This window comes from Mangifera indica, chromosome 15 (genome assembly GCF_011075055.1).
Source record: "Mangifera indica cultivar Alphonso chromosome 15, CATAS_Mindica_2.1, whole genome shotgun sequence".
Lineage (NCBI taxonomy): Eukaryota > Viridiplantae > Streptophyta > Magnoliopsida > Sapindales > Anacardiaceae > Mangifera > Mangifera indica.
The window spans coordinates 4,841,891-4,862,982 of NC_058151.1; the positions used below are offsets into that span (position 1 = coordinate 4,841,891).

General features: G+C 29.6%; 1 protein-coding gene across 3 annotated transcripts; it reads right to left on the minus strand.

Moving 5' to 3' along the window:
* Positions 1–478: 478 nt before the first annotated feature.
* Positions 479–3,838, minus strand: LOC123197790 (guanylate kinase 2-like). 3 transcript variants are annotated; one of them, XM_044612185.1, is made up of 11 exons: positions 3,622–3,838; positions 3,161–3,195; positions 2,877–2,996; positions 2,707–2,771; positions 2,492–2,621; positions 2,048–2,410; positions 1,496–1,617; positions 1,280–1,415; positions 1,140–1,185; positions 929–1,034; positions 479–836 (listed from the first exon to the last, which is right to left on the minus strand). In XM_044612185.1, the coding sequence occupies exons 2-11, from the start codon at positions 3,161–3,163 to the stop codon at positions 716–718; spliced, it is 1,212 nt and encodes a 403-aa protein (XP_044468120.1). In that variant the 5' UTR covers positions 3,164–3,195; positions 3,622–3,838; the 3' UTR covers positions 479–715. The 3 variants fall into 3 exon arrangements, with proteins under 3 accessions (XP_044468120.1, XP_044468121.1, XP_044468122.1); XM_044612186.1 differs by lacking the exon at positions 3,161–3,195 and having other exon boundaries at positions 3,622–3,836; XM_044612187.1 differs by lacking the exons at positions 2,707–2,771; positions 2,877–2,996; positions 3,161–3,195 and having other exon boundaries at positions 3,622–3,837.
* Between the last annotated feature and the right edge of the window lie 17,254 nt (positions 3,839–21,092).

Genomic DNA, 21,092 nt, shown 5'->3' on the forward strand with positions numbered 1-21,092 from the left:
TTGGCCCTACCCTTCTCAAATATAGCAAGCCATTGCCTCTTTGCCAGCTTTGGACGTTGTGATAACATTACTTACAATTTCATCCCAATCTGGGGAATTTTCTTGTCTGGTGGTGGGGGGTTCACAACAGAAAACTGCATTAACGGCTACCCATTATATTGATAAGAATATCTTCTTTGTTGTTTCCTTTCATACACTTTTCCTTCAAGCTTGCTGGCATTAGAAGACAGACTAGTAACATAATTATTCCACACAAAAGAAATCAAAAGGAAAATTTTCAAATTGAACATCTAAGGAATAAACGGAAATTTCCAAATTGTTTTAAGAATTTTTACTCTCATAGATGTTTAGGCTAAAACCGAATAACTTGCTGTCTAATCAAACTCTATTTTGACAATACATTTTCAATAAGTTGCATATTTTCATCTCCCTTTTTGTATCTCAATGTTCAACCTGAAACTTTAGAATGCTGTAATTCTTGCCGCACAAATCAAGAATCATCTCTCATTACCCATGCAGGGAATAGTAATTGTTAAAACACTGGAAGTCAGTTTCTGATTGAAAACAAGCAAAGAATGCTGAGACGTAAAAAATAAATGATAATAGCTTGTGGCATAGTCTTATGGAATCACAACTAGAGCTTCATCAAGACTCTCCTTTCTAAGTTGTATAAAATGAGCTTAGAGAAAATTTTCAATGTAAAACCATGTCAATATCACCGGCATTGACAACCGTTCCCATTCAAGCCATCTGAAAATGAATCAATGGCGTAAACATCAAGCCCTCTAGTCCGTCCCGGTGCCCCTCCTTTAAGTGAGGATACATCCAGTATGATCCTACAACGCATATCAATTGATAGCAGTTAGTTTGAGTCTCTGTCATTAAGTATTGCACTGCCAAATATCCATTGAAAGAATACGGAACTTACAAGTTCTCTGATGCTTTTCCGGATCCTGGAGTCCCACACTTTATGAGGATTTTGTTATCAACTTTTGATACTGAATGGTCCACTGGCAAATCAATCTCTCTGGGTGCTGGAATCATGTGTTTCACAAACATTTAGATTCTTTTCTAGCATAAGATTATATTAAGAGATTACAAGAAGCCATTTGATTGATAAATTTGCAAGGCTTTCTTACCTGTTTGATTATTTGAAGCTGTAATTCCATCAAGACCCAATCGTTCCTATGCCAATCAGAGTTGACGGATCAGGATATGAACCTAGCTACTGATCTAAGATTTGCAAGCATGTATTTGATGTAATGAAGCTGAGAATTACCTTAAGGTTCTTGTAACACTCATCGAGTTTATCATTATACAAAATATGATCAAAGATTCCAGAGGATGTCCCTTGCTTAATCTCCGCCTCAGCATTTTGAAGTCGTTTTTGGATTTGGTCTTCTGTCTCAGTCCCCCTGTTCACAAAACGTAAATTAGAACACCAGTCTTGGGAATGATTGAGATTATATAGATCAGAATACATAGATCTAATTACCTTGCACGGAGACGCTCCTCTAGCTGCTTCATTGAGGGTGGACGGATAAAGATAAAAATAGCTTCAAGAGAACTAGCCCTCACAGATTTTGCGCCTTGGACATCAATGTCAAGAATGCATCTCTACATTTAAACCAAGAGAATAAGAGAAAAATACTCAAGTCTGCTAGCACAAATAATTATGAGCCATTTTTTTAACATTACCCATGTGCAGGTGGTAAAAAGGTCAAATCTATGCTACCTTCAAAGGTTTTTGATTTCTTCACAGTAATTGTCAGGGATATAATCCACCAAACTTGACTCCTTTTTTTCTTTTTAATTTAAATCAGTCATATTCTGGCCAAAATTGTGTCCACAACATCTAAAAGATATATTCATGCTGTGATTGGGGAGTTAAATGAATGGCTGTCCGCTTCATTTCATCCAAGAAGAAAACAACAGGGATACTTTCAGACAATGATCTCATGAACCCATGTTTTAACATCCACGTAATTATTAAATTAGTGTGCTTAGTTATCATAAATATCACAGACGTTTTGTAGCTTTTTCTTACCTTTCCAGCATCTGAAACCACCTCAACAGCTTCAATACTGGTTCCATAAAGATTCCCATGAACAGAGGCATACTCGAGGAACTTCCCATCTTTTATCTCTTTCTCCATAACACTTCGCTCAGTGAAGTGGTAATGCTCCCCATTCTTCTCCATTTCCCGGGGTGCACGAGTTGTGTGGCTCACAGAAAATCCAAACAAGGATGGAAATTCCTTCATAAGCAATGATATCAATGTACCCTTACCAACCCCAGAAGGACCACTAATAACAACTGGCTTCTGAGCATTGCCTATAAACCCTCTACTCCAGGCAACAATCTCAGTTCCAACTTTTTTCTTCTGCTCCCTAACATATTGGGTATCCACCTGCCGATATATAACCAAATCAAACACTCTCCAAAAGAAAAATTGCAAAATCACAGGTGTCTTATTCCTTCAAATACTAACCTCAAGAAACCAAATGCAGTCATCTGAAGTGGCACCCTTCTTAATAACCAATATTCGATCTTCATTTATAGCAACAGCTGAATGGCCTTCACATGGCTTGGGTTCTTCACCCCGCACAGTAGGAATCATCCTGCAAACGTTATCTGAAATCAGTACCCCAAAATACTAAACTAAGATCCAGATGAAGCAAGTAGATAACCACAGCTACAGCCCACCGTTTTCCTGTCGACTTGTCATAAATCTTAACTCCAATAGATTCATCACTCCCAGCAATAAGATACTGTCAAGAAATTGTTCAAACAATTTTGAACAATAGAACTGATTGACACAGCAAGCAACTACAGAACAAAATAAGACTTTAAAAAAAGATGAACAATTATCGTACTGTTTTATCACCAATGACGGTGTTTGTTTCACTGGCTTTAGATTTTAAACTAGAGCCATTTGAAATTGGAAATCTATTCCCATTCTGCACATCATCCACATTTAAAGCCGGAGCTTCACCCTAATCACGACAAAACACCGCAACACAAACAAGATCAGCAAAAAGAAAACAAAAGAATTGCAACCTTCTTTATTATCCCAATGAAGTTAAACTTGTTCGGTCTCCATTTGTTATGAATTAGATTCAAATGAGAAGGTAACAAAAAACAACATTAAAAAGCTCACCATGGAGAATCTATGCCTCCAATACAAGATTCAGCCTGATCAATACAACATGGAGATACAAAATATCAAATCAAAAGAACACATATATCCTAGATCTACCAATAATCATAAATGTACAAGCTTTAAGAAACACAGAACATTAAACCAGTAAACCCCATATCTAAAGAATCAAACTCAAAACTTACAACATCAAAAAACACCCAAAAAACCGAAAACCCGGATGCAAACGAAGCTGTTCAATCCCCGAATAAATTTCCCACAAAGAGAAAACATATATCCAAATCCAAGCAACAAAATTTATAGTTATGTTGAATTGTCTAAAAGCTAACGTCTTGATAAAAACAAACAACTTGCAAAAGAAAAGCTAAAATCTATGGATCAAGCAAAGCAACCAATGCAAAAAAAAAAAAAAAAAAGAAAGAGAACAGGGACACAGAAAACGTATAAGTCCATGTGCCTACCTGGGTTATGAGGAGGTAATAATATAACGGAAAAAACAAAACTTTGAACGTTGCGGAGGTAAAACGGGAATTTGAAGAGGGAGGTTTTGTAGTTGGAGATTGTTAAATGAGAAAAAAGTTGGAATTAGAGGGAGCTGTTGATGAGAAAAAATGAGAACAAGAGAGAATCATATTTATACAAGAGTTTCTGTGAGAGAGAGAAGAGCGGTGGCTTCTGGGTAGAGCATTCAATTCACGTTACAAATAGACCGGCTCTTACTTTTTGGTGAGGTAAAGGTGCCCGGGAAGCTTCTCTTTTCTTTTTTTTTTTTTTTTTTTTTCAAAAATATTATTTCAAGGAAAAATAAAATAAATTAATTGAGTTAATACTATAATTTTTTTGGATATATAATAAAATTTCAAAAATACATTATCACGAAGAAAAATCTAAAAATTAATTATGAAATTATCATTACAAAATATAAAATAAAGTCCATCAATCATTTATGTGTTTATTTTAGAATATAATATGTAAAAATAAGTAAAGTTTTTATACGCATATAAAATAATCCATAATTAATAATTTTTATTAATTTAATATGTTAAAACATCGTAATAATAACAAACATATATCTTTTATCTTTTAATTAATTTTTTAAAATGAGAAAATCTATATAAGTCAGATTATTTATTTAAAATCAAATTAATTATATTGAATATGCCAAATTCTAAATCCAATAATTAATCTTTGAAATATTGTAAAAGGAGATTTGAATTTATATTTTCTTAAAGACTTTTTAAATTTAATTTATTGATAGAGTGAATTACTATTTCTCAACCAAAGATAAGAAAAATCACAAATTTTAACTCTATAATATTTAAATATCAAATATCTACTTAAAATTTTGAAATAATAAATTATCATATTATTCGTAATTATTTTATTTTTTTCATTATGATTATGAAAGTAGTTGTCAAGGATTTATTCGAATTCGATTTAAATTACATTAATGATATTATCAGATTGCACCTGGTCTCAGAGGATTTTGGCCAGATGACACTTTATGAGAATGGCATGACACAAATTTAGGTTTTTTTTTATTTTAGGTGGTTCCAAAACCGAGTTTGTGTAGTGTAGAAAAATGGCAGCTGTTATGGAAAAGGCACTGTTTGGCAAGTTGAACAGTGGATCCTATTTCATGTTTAGGTGCAAAATTGAATGCTAGGGCATATTATTTTAGGAAATGTTTTGAGTAATAAGTGATAAATGTTTTTAATATTTATTTTTAGTTTTTGGTTGAAATTATTAAAATTATATTTTAAAAAATCAATTGATAAATATTAATTAAGAGTGGTTATGTCAAGATTTGAAATATGAACTGTTTTCTACTTGAAATTGTAATTTCGAAAAATAAATAAATAATCTAAAGGCCAAAACACTTATTATCATCCCAAGTTTGATTCATTGTCAAATTGATATTTGTAAATTTTTAAAAATTTAAAATCATTTTTTATTAGTTATAAGAGTAAAGAGGTCGTTTTATTATTATAACTAATAGAAAATCTTAATAGAAATTAAGTGACATGTGGGTATTTAGATTTTCAAAAATTTATGGGTATCAATTTAATAATGAGCTAAATCTTGAATGGAAAAAAGTCTTTTAACTTGATCTAAAACTAAATAAAAATTATGCATATTTATAATCTATTTATTTATATTTCATGATAAGAGTAATATTATATGTAGATATTTTTAATACATAAATAATATATTATAATGTGATTTAATAATTTTAAATTAAAAATAAAAATATATTTTATATATTATTTGTATACTTAATTATATATTAAAAAATTATAAAAATTTAGTTTTATTATTTATTCAAAGAATACAACTATAACCTCATTATTGTTGCATAATATCATCCATCAAATCAGATACTTCATGTGCAATCAGCCAATAATAACAATATTTTAGGATTAGGCAACTTTGAAGTAACCTAAAAAGTTAATATTTAAAAATGGCCAAAAATACCTATTCCAACCTAGGCTTAGTCTATCTTTCATATGTAAAATTTTAAAAATTCAATAATTTATCTTTTATTTAATTTTTGTTAAATTTTTTATTAAATATAAGGATAAAATTATTATTTTAATAATAATATTTAAAAAATATAATTTTATCTTATTTTCTCTCAAGTTTTGAAAACTGATAACTTTATTCTTGTTTAAATTTTTCAAACTTTGAAAAATGATTTCCCCTAATATGTAAAGTTTATTTTCTTCCCACCTCAACCACTATCTCGATCTCCGATAACTTTCTCTTCTTACCCTAACCTTTAATCGACTTTCTCTCTCCGTTGGTTGATGAAGAAACGAAAACTTTATTGACAAAGCCTATTTGTTTATTGACAAAGAGACGAATCATCTTTGACTCCCTCCATTGATGAAAGACAAATATTAATTCGTATACACTTTTAAGTATATAAATAATATATCATAATGTGATTGAATAATTTCGAATTAAAAATTAAAAAACACATAATCCTAAGATAATATCATATATCATTTATATATTTAATTATATATTTAAATCTTAATAAAATATGTATATTTAATTTTATTGTTCATTCAAAGAATACAACTATAACCTCTTATTATTATTGCATAATATCATCCATCAAATCAGACTCTTCACATGCAATGAGCCAATAATATCAACGTATAAAATAAGGCAATTTTGAAGTAACCCTAAAATAAAATATATTAAAAAGGTGCGTATCAGTCAAGCTATTGTGAGAAAGCAATAGGTGAATATAATGGGCTGGAAAGTTCTTTTGAAATTTGACCAATTCTACAAGCTTTATGGACAAGGACTTCTAAAATTCTCTTAAATTTTGTTATTGCATGGGAGCTGCCGACTTACTAAACTATTGGACCACACTATTAGAGGCCAAACGATTATTTTTAATCAAGATTTAATATAAAGATAAATATATATTTATAAAATTTTAAAAATTTAAACACTTCTTTATGACTCAATTTCTATTAAAAATCATAATTAATGTTAAGAGTAAAATCATTATTTATTAAAAAAATTTTAAAAATTAAAGTTTTATCATATTTTCTTATATAAGTTTAAAAATTTTATAATTTTTTTTATTTAAAGTTTTCAAATTTTGAAAAGTGATCATTTTAGTCTTAAATCCTAAAGTTTTCTTTTTCTTTTCTTTGGTTACGATTATAGCCTGAAGACAAGATGGAGAGCCAATACCCATCTTTGATAGTCAAAGAGAAGTCTCCTTCAACAAAGAGACAAGATGGAAATTTATATTATCATATAAAAGCAAGTTGAGCATTTTAAATATTCTTCTATGTACTTTAATCGATTATTATGTAATGGGCATGATGGATTCCGTGTCTTAGGAAAAGTCAAGAGGATTGGTGGGGTGGTCAAGCTTCTATAATTTATAATATTACTTTCACTTTCATTAACAAGGAGTTGGTCCATATAATTAATATATAATTATGATTGTCATTAACAAGCCAGCCAACGCACTGATTTGTGCAATGAATTGCACTGATTTGTACAACATTATCTAATTACTTAGTTGGATAACGGATGGGTTACTTGTTGGGAAACCATAAGAGAGAGAGAGAGTGAGTGTGTGTTAATGGTAGAGTTGACAATATGATAGAGTAAATTATCAAAAATAATAATTATTAAAAAAGGATAATATATTTTTTAAAGTATAAGTGTAATATTTTGAATTTTAAGAAAAACAACTGTTAACCTAAAATATGAAATTCCTAGATAGTATGGGTGAAAAAATTAACGGAGAGAATATTAGTTTTTAAAATTAAAATAAAAAAGGGGGATATATTTTTCTTTGTTTAAACAAAATCAACAAATAACATTTTTATTCTTGATTCTAACTGTAAAATTTAATAGATGAGTGAATATTTAGATTTTCAAAACCTTATAGACGAAAGTTTTAAAATGCATTAAACTTGGGCTGGGAATAAGTCTTTTGGAATTTATATTATTGCTTTTACTTTCATTAAAGAGGAATTGGTCCATATACATGCTTATGTAGTATGAGCTCAAGAAGTTGTAAGCATTTTTGTTGTGAAGTTAAGAGTGCTTTCAACTTTCAATCTTTAAAGCAAGAATATTCCAATTCCCACTTTAAATAATAAAATTAATTTTGATGTTTAAATTATTTAAAGGAGTCATAGTTTGATATGATGAATTGTTTAAGTAATCGTTGAACAGTAATAGTGACATTAAATTTAAGTGGCTTGCCAATTACATTTGAGGAACATACGAAATTGTTTGGATTGCTTTCAGCAAATAACAACCATTCTTCTCTCAGTCTTGTTCCTACTATTTCTACTTTTGCTCGTACACTAACAGTGGTATCAAAACTAAGGCTACAAACTACTTAGCTTAGCTTAGCTTTCGATTCCCTTTTTTAATAGGAAAAATTAAAAATGGTGGTCACAACGACTTGCTAAGGTGTCATGAAGAATAGATTATGAAAAATGATACAAACCAAAATATGTGGCAATAATATGTGTACTTATAATCAGTAGAAGTGTGAATTTATATGATGATATATAACTATATGATTAAGGATAAAGTAACACATAATCACATGGTGAGATATCATGATTAATACTTGTTATAGATTTATAGATTTGAACCTCAAAATATACCGATCTAAACAATATCACAATGGAAAAACAAAAATATAACAACACGATATACTTGGTTCGGATTTCGTAAAAGAAATCCTACATCCAAGGCAGAGACGTTCCTCTAGTCAAATCCACTATTATCAAATTCGATTACAGAATACAAACACATGGATCTCAACCTTTGTACAACAAAAAAGTATACAGATCATATACACGATAAAACAAAGTCAAAGAGAACCTGACTTCACCGAAGAGATGCCACCAATCGAACTCAAGAAGCCAAAACTCCTTCACAACAACCACAAGATGTAAGAAACCAGAGAGAAAAAACCCAGCAGCCTCACGCCTTATTTTTCCCTCCCATATACAGTTCACAGCAACACAAGACTTATATACTTAGGGTAAAATGAATAAAAGCCCAACAAAATGACATAATTGCCCTTACTTAGTAAAAGTAAAGACTCATGCATCCTTAACTACAATTACAACACTGCTTTTATAGTTTTAAAAAAAACATTACAAACTCCACCGTGTTGAAAACTATAAGAAAAAACCATGAATTTAACTAGTAAAAAACACCTCTGCAAGACAGACTCACACACTTCCAATATGTAACAAGTCTAAGGCAATCTTAAACTTGTTTATTGGAATAACTTTTGTCAAAATATCAGCAGGATTGACCTCTGAAGCAATTTTCTCCATAATTACATGACCTTTAGACAAAATTTCCCTTATAAAATGCAACCTAACATCTATATGTTTTGTTCTCTCATAAAAAGCACTATTTCTAAACAAATGTATTACACTTTGTGAGTCATAATATATCACAGGAGTACCACAACTCAACCCCAACTCTTCTGTTATACTTTTCGGCCACAAAGCTTCTTTAGTGGCCTCTGTTACTACAACATACTTAGCTTTTGTTGTAGACAAAGCAACAATATGTTGAAGGCAACTCTTCCAACTTATCACATTATCACCATATGTGAAAATATAGCTAGTTAGAGATCTCCTCTTGTCTAAATCTACAGCATAATCTGAATCACAGTATCCTTTAACAAGTAAACTGTTAGTATCAGATGTAGTATATATAAGACTAAAATCACATGAACCTTTCAAATATCTCAATACTCATTTAACAGCATTCTAGTGTGTTTTATAAGGTTTTCCCATAAACCTACTCACCAAACTGATTACATAAACAATATCAGGTCTGGATCCTATCATAGCATACATTAGACTACCTACCATATTTGCATAAGAAATCTTTTTCATATATTCAGATTCATCAGTAGGCAAATCATGTAAAACACACATCAATTTGAAATAAGCTCCTATAGGAGTATTAACAGATTTAGCATCATCTATACCATATGATTCAAGAACCTTTTTAACATACATAGATTGAGACAGAGTTAAAACACCTTAATCCTATCTTTATTAATATCCATGCCTAAGATTCTTTTTGCAGGTCTTAAATCTTTCATTTCAAATTCATCTTTTAACAATTTTTCCAACTTATTCAGATCACTTATTTTCTTTGAGACAATAAGCATATCATCCATATATATCAACAAGTAAACATAATTGTCTGTTTCAGTTTTACAAAAATAAACACAATTATCAAAGTTACTTCTAGAAAAGCCAATGGAGAGCATATAGTCATCAAACCTTTTTTACCATTGTCTTAGTTCCTGTTTTAGGCCATACAATGACCTTTTTAATAGGCAAACCATATCTTCAGATCCAGGTTTCTCAAAACCCTCTGGTTGCTCCATATAGATTTGCTCTTCTAGATTACCATGAAGGAAGAAAGTAGTAACATCTAACTGTTCAAGTTCTAAATCAAATAATACCACAACAGATAAAATAAGCCTTATTGATGTATGTTTAACTATAGGTGAAAAAATCTCATGATAGTCAATTCCTTTTACTTGGGAAAAACCCTTTGCAACAACTCTAGCCTTAAACCTTCCATTTCCAAAGCTTGGAGCAGTAGGTTTTCTTTTAAAAACCCATTTACAATCTATAGTCTTTTTATTTACAGGTCTTTTAACAAGAATCCATGTGTTATTTTTATGCAGGGAATCGATCTCAGCTTGCATGGCATTTAACCATTCTTTTTTGTGTTTACTCATATAGGCTTGTTTGAAATTTAAAGGTTCATTCAATTCAATACAATCACCTATATTAAATGGATATGATATAAGATTTGCATGAGCATATTTAGATGACAGTTTAATAGTTCTTTTAGACCTATCTCTAGCCAATTGATAATAAGAAAGATCAGAATATACATCACTGTCTAAACTACTTTGACTCTGACTCTGTGATGGTTGCTGGTTCAAACCCCTATCTTCATACTTTGGAGCATGAATTGGATTTGAGCCCAAACCAGGTTCATCACTTGACTCAAAATTGTTGATTTACTCAAGTCAAAATTCTCCACCTCAATATAAACCTGTTTAGACTGAGATTGGTTAGAGATAAACAAATCTTTATAAAAAACATATTCATTAAACACAACATCCCTGCTAGTTACACATTTTAATTTATCAATTAACTAGACTTTATAACCCTTAGTCCCTATAAGATATCTTAAGAAAACGACTTTTAAAACTTTAGGGTTCAACTTACCCTGATTCACATGGATATAGACAAGGCATCCAAAAGGTCTCAAGTGATTTAATTTGGGTGGTCTACCAGACCATAATTCAATAGGAGTTTTAAAATTAATAACAAAAGAGGGTGATCTATTGATCAAATAACAAACAGTAGCAATTGCTTCAGCCCATAATTTCTTACTCAATCTTGAGTCAGCTAACATGCATCTCACCTTATTCAGAATGGTTTTATTCATTCTTTTTGCAAGACTATTATGCTGAGGAGTGTCTGTACAGGTTGTATGTCTCAAGATTTCAAATTGCTTAAAACTGTTTATTATAGAATTCAAGACCATTGTCTGTTCTTAAAACTTTTAATTTATTATTAGTTTGATTTTCAACAAAAGTTTTCCATTCTTTAAAGAATTCAAAAGCTTGATCTTTATTTTTTAAGAAATAAACCCATACTCTTCTTGAAAAATCATCCACAAAGGTTATAAAATAATGAGCATTAGATAGAGAACTAGGTACCTGAAGAGAACCCTACAGATCTGAATGTACATAATCAAGAATATTCTTTGATCTATGAGTAGCAACTGCAAGCTTCAACCTTTGGGAATTCCCTCAGACACAATTCTCACAAAACTCTATTGTAGAAATTCTTTTAGAATTAATCAAGTTTTGTTTACAAAGTTCTTGCAAGCCTAAGAAACTAATGTGTCCTAGCCTTTTGTGCCACAAGACAGTTTCATCCACCTTATCAGGTTTAGAAGACATTGAGTCACTTACAGTTGTTCCTTCTAAAATATATAACCCATTTATTAGTTTAGCTCTCATTACTACCAAAGCTCTTCTCATTATTTTAAGCACACATTTTTTAGACTTATAAGAACAACCATTGGAATCTAACAAACCTAAAGATATTATTTTTCTTCTCAATTTAGGAACTAATCTAACATCATTGAGAATCTTAACAGAACCATCAACAAGTTTCAATTTTATTGCACCTATACTAGTTACCTCACATGCATAATCATTACCCATTAAAACCTTTCCCCCATTTATATGTTTTAAATCTAAAAACTAGTCTTTTCCAGGTGTCATGTGAAAGGTGCATCTTGAATCTAAAACCCATTTTTCTCTAGACAACCCCTTAGATAATACTAATACTTTAGCATTGTGATAACCATCAAGTAGATTTACAGACTCATGTTTCTCATTATTGGAAGAGAAAATCATTTTCTTTCTTTCAGGGCAATTTCTTTTCATATGGTCTTCTTTATGACAATTCCAGTAAACTCTTTTAATCATAGATTTAGATCTATTATATCTTTTATTTTTTTGTTGAGTTTTCTTTTCTGTTCTGCCCCTAACTTGCAAACCTTCACCTATGGTTTTTTTTTCTATCTTCATTTTTAAATCTTTAGACTTAAGAGCCCCTAAGACATCTTCTAAAGAAAAAGACTCTCTACCATATTTGATAACAGCTTTTACATCCTTAAAGGTTTCAGGCAATGAGTTCAAAATAATAATGGCTTGATTTTCATCTGAAATCTTTTCTTCTGTATTAGCCAGATTAATAGTAATTTTATTGAACTCATCTGAATTTTCTTCCAAAGTTTTTCCTGGATCCATTTTAAAACCAAAAATTTGCTCTTTCAAATAAATTTTATTAGTCAAAGATTTAGTTATATAAAGAGACTCAAACTTCAACCATAGTTGTGCAATAGTACTAATATCATCAATTTGTCTTAAAACATTATCAAAAAGATGTAAAATAAGCAAGCTATAGGCAGTTTCAAGTACCTCAACCTTCTAAGAATTTGTCATATCAAAAGGTAAAGCGTCCACACCTTCTAAGGCCTTTGCTCATTTTTTATGCACTAAAACAACCCTCATCTTTTTCCTCCAAATATTAAAATCATTTTTTCCAGTAAATTGTTCTATTTCCAGTCTTGTTGACCCCATTATGTTCTGTTCCTTTTTCTTTTAGTTTTTTTAATCCTATAGATACCAAAAGAATGCATAGCAATGCCAAGAAAGCAAAATACTAGCAGCAAGAATACAATCTTTCCGAAATAGATTCAAATATATCAAGAGACATAACATATATATTTCACTAGAATATACTGAAGAGCACGAAAGCCAAACACATCTCAAGATATAAACAATAATTGAATATAATCGAAAAAAAACAGGTCAAAGTTCATAGATCAGAAAAATCTTTAGTGGCTCTGATACCACTTGTTATAGATTTATAGATTTAAATCCCAAGATATTCCGATCCAAACAATATCACAGCCGAAAAACAGAAATATAACAACACGATATACTTGGTTTGGATTTCGTAAAAGAAATCCTACATCCAAGGTAGAGGCGTTCGTTTAGTCAAATCCACTATTATCAAGTTCGATTACAGAATATAAACACACGGATCTCAACCTTTGTACAACCAAAAAAGTATACAAATCATATACACGGTAAAAAAATGTTAAAGAGAACCTGACTTCACCGAAGAGATGCCGCCAATCAACCTTAAGAAGCCAAAACTCCTTCACAACAACCACAAGATGCAAGAAACCAGAGAGAAAAAACCCAACAGCCTCACGCCTTCTATTTCCCTCCCATATATAGTTCACGACAACACAAGACTTATATACTTAGGGTAAAATGAATGAAAACCCAGCAAAATGATATAATTGCCCTTACTTAATAAAAGTAAAGACTCATGCATCCTTAACTACAATTACAACATTGCCCTTATAGTTTTAAACAAAACATTACAATACTCAATTTCATATCCATGATAGGTGCACATATCATTACTCTTGGTGATAATGAGATTTAAGCAACAAGCTAGATATAACTATCAAGAGGTATTCTCTGTGGTTGCTTGAACTGGAAGCATTAAACAAACTGATAATCATTTTAGCTAGATAGAACAATTACAAGTTCATCAATGGATGCAAAGTAAAAAGTTTTTGTCAAATAACTATTAATTTTATAAAGAAAAGGTGTATAATTCGAAGAAAACTCTATATAGACTAAAACAGAAAGATCAAATGGTTTAACAAACAGTGAATTAGACTTTTAAAAACTTTTAATATCAATTTAAATGATTAATGCAATTGAGGCCTCTTAATAAATGTTAACTATTTTTTAATGTAAATTTATGAAAATGTCAATAGTTAATACAAATAATCATTATGAACAAAATAACATATGGCATAAAATGGAAAGTTAAAATATTAGAAAAACAAACATATGACATATAGTGGTTTTACATAACCCGACCTACGTCCACTCCTCTAAGTTATCTCTTTTTGAGTATTCTACCAATCCTTGGTTAATAAAACTCCAACCAAGTTTTTTTTTGTAGTACAAATAACTTACAAAGTGCTATTAACCTTTATAAATACTAGAGATCAAATTCTCTTACTAAAAGTTTTTAACTTTAATGGGAGTGAAACTCACCCTTTTACAACACGAATTTATACAAATTTGGGAAAAAAAAAAAAAAGCTCTATCAAATAGTATATACGTAAATGAATAGTTTGGTACAACCCAATAGACATGATTAAAAAGTAAGTGGATGGCAATAATTTTTATTAGAATATAAGATTACAAGTGAATAGTTTAAGAATGTTTTGCTCTCTATTGTATGAAAATTTTAGTTTGCAAAAGTTATTTCTAAATAGATTTGATTGGGTTTATATAGGAAAAATTGAAAAATATAGTCATGATGCATAAATCTTGGCATTATAAAATTTCAAAAAACATAGAATTCGGTTGATTAGATTTAATTCAGTCAACTAGATGTAATGCAACACCTCTATGACATTTGCATAACACTAACCATTAGAAATTTTATTACTCAAATCGGTTGATTAAAAGAGAATTTGGTTAATTAGATTTTTAGAAGCTGAAAACATAGCTTCTAGATTATCCAGCATCTAGAACTCAGCAAGTACAATTGGCCAATTTGGTCGATTGAATCTTATTGTTGTTTGCCCCCTAAAATTTTGGAAAATCAAGTTCCCCCCTAAAATTTTGAAAATGACAATTTAACCTATATTTGAAAAACTTATTCAAACTCAACTTCAAGATATGATATTTTAGTCCATAAAAATTCATAATTTCAAATAGGTTATTGTAATTTGATAAAGTTCACCTTAACTCATTGATTTGAAAAATGACATTTTAACCCTAAGAATTTGAAAATTCTAAAAACAATTTTGTTAAAGAGCTTTTACTTATATATAATTTTTCTAATCAAGACTAATGCTTAAAGATTACGAGAACATCTAACTAAGCTTGAGTTTTTTTTTTAAATCTTCAAAAATTATTTATTTGTGCTTTATCTTGATTTCCCATTTTGATCCTCTTTTAAGTATATTGATTAAATTCTTACAATCTTAGTTTACACTTAAGTAAAAATATTAGTTAATGTATTTAAAGATATATTAGTTTTTTATCATCAAAATAAGAGCATGGTGATTGCTTGAGTCAACAAAAACAAATACTAAGAGCATGGAACAAGGCATTGATTCCTTCTCCCAGAAGATTGAAATCTTGAAATGCCCATCCAAGCATGCTTTATATGTTAAGGGCAATGATTTTGGTGATGTAGTGTTGTTCTACTTTTATGTTGGCGATTTAATTATTGTTAATAATACCAAAAGATTGAAGACTTTAAAACTCCATGATGCATGAGTTTGAAATGATACATCTTGGCCTAATATAATATTTTCTTGGCATGTAAATAGTTTAAAAGGAGATGATGAGATTTTTATTTGTCAAAAGAGGTATGTTGTAAAACTTTTTAAAAAGTTTGATATGCATGAATGCAATATGACGAGGACTCCGATGGAGGTTGGAATGAAATTATTTAATAAAGGTGATGAAGCACATGACTGAAGTTTGATGTTACCATATTAATTTTATTTAAATAAATTATTTATGTTTTAAAATCTAATTTATTATTTGGTTGAATAAGTCAAAGAGGTTACAGATAGTTTTTCTATCATGATATTTTTCTCTATTGAATGAGTTTATCCTATCTTTTTACTTGAAATCATATTAAGTTGGGTTGATTAACAAGTTTCTCGAATACTCTCATCAATCTCAATTGCAAATTGCTAAGAGGATCAAGTGTCACATGAAGGAACAGTCCAATATTGTTAAGCAATTTGGTTATGCACTTAATGAGCCAAATTTACATTCCAATTGAAGATCATATCAAGATTTTTGTAGATAATGTTTCTACAACCAACTTGGCCAATAACCCAATTATACATGGATAAAGCAAGCATATGGACGGGTGCTTTCATTTTCCTGACAGATCAAGTTGATAAAAAGAGAGATTGAGTTGGCCGTATTGGAAGTTGGAAGACCAAGTGGCTAACTTCTCACCAAACTGTTGATGTATGAAGCTTTGGTCAAGCTGAATGGCATGTTGGGAATGACAAACCCACTTGCCAATCTAATGCCTTAATGATGACGAACACCTGCATAACCAAACTGTTGACGAACAAGTTGCAAATTAAAGGTATAAAGATTTAAGATACCTTAATTTGCAACTTGTGGAACCAATTTCAGTGGTTTAGGAATAAAGGTGAAAGTTCCAACAATTTGTGGCGGCATTCTTTTAAAAATCTTACCATTTATTCAATTACTTTTGGTTTATTGGACCCTATTGATGATTTTATTCATTGTATTTATACATCAATAAATACAATTTATTAAGGATATATTCGAATCAACTTTGGTTTGGGCTTGCTAAGCCTGACGAAATGGTTGCTCTTAATTGATTTGCTTGGACATACTCAAGATAGTGTAGATGATCCCTAACTGGGTTCGGACTCGTTTGAGATTATTCAAATTGACGTTAAACAAACGTGTTTGGCTCGGCTTTGGCTGAACATGTTCAACTTCATTTCGAATACTCATGTTCGACTCGCATATTTAGCTCAATTTCAGATTCAGATTCCATATTCGTTATGATAATAAATACAAGGTGGAACCTGTCTTTACCCTATACAACAATTTGCACAAATGCAAAAACTAATATACATTTAAAAATAAGTTTGTGAAAATGTATTAATCGTCAACTAATCTCAATGATTCTTTGCTTTTATTTCGTTATGCAAAATCTGTGAGGTTCTTCAAGAATATTCTAAGAAATACACGATATAATAAATAATGCTTAATTTATGAAAAATGATGCCAAAATGTGCAGCATATTATGTAATAACATTCCCAACTTTCAACCATTAATTTATGTGGAATATATGAAACCAAACTTATGCTAAAATTTTTTACCTCTCCTACCACTAAATGCAACTAATCTATGATATTTTACCAATCAAATCTGAACTATCATAAGCTTATTTCAGGAATAATACTCCTAGCAACTTTACTGGCAACAAAAATTATTCCATGATACTTCAACAAGGAAAGAAGTAATCTATGCAACCCATTTCAAACCAAGCTCATTTCGAAATCAAACAAGTTCGTTTTGAATCTAGCTCTACCAATAATTAACAATTTCAGCTTTGAATAATTAGGTTGAAGTAAGAAGGGCTGCCTCAATTTTGATTTAATATACAAATAATAATCAAGTTTTTGTGCTTTTTCCCATGTTAAAGTAAAAAATCTATGCTTAATTAAGGTTTGTGATCAATTCAGTAACTTGTGCTGAAATTGATGATTCAACAACCAACATTTGGGAAATTGAATACAAAGGCAAGTGGGCATGTGATTTTGCTTCTTATTTCTTAAGGTAGGGTTGCCTGAGTGGTTTACCAATTTCCAACATGTGTTTTTGTATATTTTAATTTGAATAACATTATATGCACAGATAATGAGTATAAGCTTGAGTATAAACGACGTTGTGTCATTATGTGATCAGATTTTACTTTATTTTTAATTTAGAATTACTTAATTATATAATCATAAATTATTATTTATACTAAAATTTATATTTATTGTTTATACTCATCATTTTAGTAATTTAATTCATGCATGTCAGGTGATTCCCTGGAAATATATAAAACTCTTACTATTTATAAAAATGGGCTTTACTAGAAGCCTATTTAATGGAAACTTAAATTGTAGGCCCATTGGAATATGGGCTGGCCCATCATATTACAAAATCAGTTATATTAAAATGTTAATGGATATTGCTAGTTTTTTTTTTTTAATTCAATATTAGTATCTAATAGATTAACACATTTTTTTTTTAGTAATTAAACAGGTTTAGCTCTCTAAACTCATGTTTTTAAAACTGAACCTATGGTCAAACCAATTATCTCACTAGTTTATGATTTGATTGGTTCAACTAAATAATCAACTGGTTCAACCTATTGTTGAATTAATATATATTTATTAAATAATATCAAATATTTATTATATTTTTTAAACATAAAACATATAAAACATAATTTCAAAATGTTAATTAAACAATCGACACTTCATTACATAGATAAAGAAAAAAAACCAATTACTAATTTTATTGTTAGCTTAATTAAGAAGTTATAAATTGTAATTTTTTTAAATTTTAATAAGATAAAAACACAGTTTTATTGGTTTTAATAGTTTTTTCAGTTCAACGACTTTATCGAGTTTGTTTGAATTTTCAAAAAGTCAATATTTATATGTAGACTAAACTAGATTGTAGGTTGGTTCACGATTTAACGAGTCAAATCGACCAGTCCAGTTCAATTCTAAAAACACTATTTAAGCTTAATTGAGTTTTAAGTTTACATATTTTTTTTAATCAATTTATTAATTTTAAATTTTTAACTTCTTTTTATTCATATTCATCAAATGAATAAAAAATAAAGTATAAGCTTATTTAAGAATTATAATATTATTTTTAGTAATTTTAATTAATAATAAATATGTCAAAACAAAATACAATTAAAAATGAAGATGATAAAACTTTTAAATCTTGATTAGCAATAGTATAGCTTTTGCATTTAATTTTGATTAATATGTTGTTAATTAAGAAAAACAAATTTTATATATAAAAACTATTTTATATTGTATTTTGTTGTCATATTTATGTATTAAAAATAGAAGTAGGTGGGTCTGAAAAACCCTAGTGGGTCTTTATGCATTTTTTCCTTTTATCAATTCTTCTATTTTTAATATTTGTAAAGATGTTATTATGTTTTTTGATATAGTATATATATTTCCATACAAATACTTCTTGCATATGGTTAGGTCAGAAAATTAAATTTTTGGAAAGCATTTATATCTTTAATACAATATACTTTACACCAACATGCAAAATATACATAATATTTATATTAAAACTTTTGTGTGTGTGCGCATATATATATATATATGATTTGAAAACAATTGATGAAATATAAAACATGCAATAAAATTGAAATATATTGATGTATTGAAAACAATATTGATATTTGAATACTCACTATTTGTTATTCCAAAGTCTTTAGATAAATGTGATACGAGAAAATTTTGAAGATTTTTATTGAAGTGAAAACGTAGTTTGGTCTCTTCCTTACATCTATTTAAATTACAAAATTTGAACTATTACAATTATTTCTCCTTTTAAAATCATCCGTACAATTGTTATATCATTTGAAATTTCAAGCATCTTTTCAAAGAATCTTCGGTCTGTTGCAAGATTTTTTGATAATTGAGCTTTCGCTTTAGCTTTGCAAGAAGTCTTGCAACCTTTGTTTGGGACATGAATCTTGCAACCTTTGTCTAGGGCAAAAATCTTGTAGCCTTTGTTTTCAATGATGCAAGGAATCTTTAGCTTTTTTAGGGACATTTTTTATATAGAGCGACAATTAGCTTATTAACTCGTACAAATGGAGTAAAGCCCAATGATTTTTTTGACTATGGGAATGACACTAATGTTAAATAATTAACGTGAGATTGTTGATTTATAAATCAAATAAATGTATCTTGTGAGTTATCCTAGAGAAGACTTAAGGATACTGCTTTTTTGGCCCAAACAAATTTTAAAACTTGTATTAGAGATTCATTTAGAGATCATATTTTCTAAACAAACTAGTGGGAGGAAGATAAAACTTAATCGAGTTCTGATTTATAAGATAAAATAGACATTAATTAGATAATGTGTCATCAGATAGTTGATTGTTGTAAGGAGGTCAGTTGGGAATGAAGTGAATCACCTTGAAACACGAGAACGATGTAGGTATGATGAGGTATGGTATGAGTGCATGGGAATTGTGCTTCTTGTGGCTTTTGATAAGAATGTACTGGTCATTCTGACAATAAAGACCAATACCTAGGATGATACTGAATAAATCTATATGCATTTGTGGTTGTTACATAACATTTATACAAGGTTTGACAGACAATTGTTAAGGACCAGCCTATGAGATGAGTTGGTTGGGTATGTTAGTTGATAAGAGTTCATTGTATGAACTCAAACAAACATTGAGAAATTAGAAAGTATGTTTTAACAAATTAGTAAAACCTTTTGGTTTTATCAAAATGAATAAAAATCTTGTGTGCACAAAAAAACAACAGAGTGGGAGCGCAATAATATTTTCGATTTTGTATCCTAGAGTATATTAATTATCATAAATGAATTACCAAACTTGCATATGGTAAAGGTTTGGATGTCCAAATGATTTTTATGAAGAACACAGAATAATAGTCTATGTCCTCATGTTTTGATCAATTATTTTAGATTAAATAGATTATTGAATTCAAGTCAAAGTGTGTATATGGACAAAAATACTAAAGAAACTCAACATAAAAGAATCTGAAAGGATTTTTTATGTCATATAGTATATGTCTCTCTTAAAGACTATACGTGGGATGCAAGCAGTGAGAGACAAGATTATTTGAGTTTTATTAGCACCAACCATTAAAAATTATCATGTACATCATTTTATACACTCATAATGATATCTCAAATGCATTATCACGTACATCATGTTATACATTCATAATGATATATCAAATACTGCAAGCACCTTAGAAAGATTTCAATTGAGCCCCAAAGCTTGTCACAATAGAGTCGGAGGTTGAGGAGAAAACCAATGACATGTTTTGTGAAGTCTTTTACTCAATATCTTACCAGTATAATGACCTAGACTACTCCTTCCTTGATGAGAGTTTTAGTGAGCAAGCCAAGAAATGGAAACGCATATGAGAAACCAAGGCAACTAAAGGTGT

What these genes read in the sequence shown, in the direction of transcription:
- LOC123197790 (XM_044612185.1), bottom strand. An exon ending in GACAAGTCGACAGGAAAACG is followed by an intron (nt 2,622 to 2,706) that starts GTGGGCTGTAGC and finishes TAACGTTTGCAG; the next exon opens with GATGATTCCTACTGTGCGGG. An exon ending in ACTGCATTTGGTTTCTTGAG is followed by an intron (nt 2,411 to 2,491) that starts GTTAGTATTTGA and finishes ATATATCGGCAG; the next exon opens with GTGGATACCCAATATGTTAG.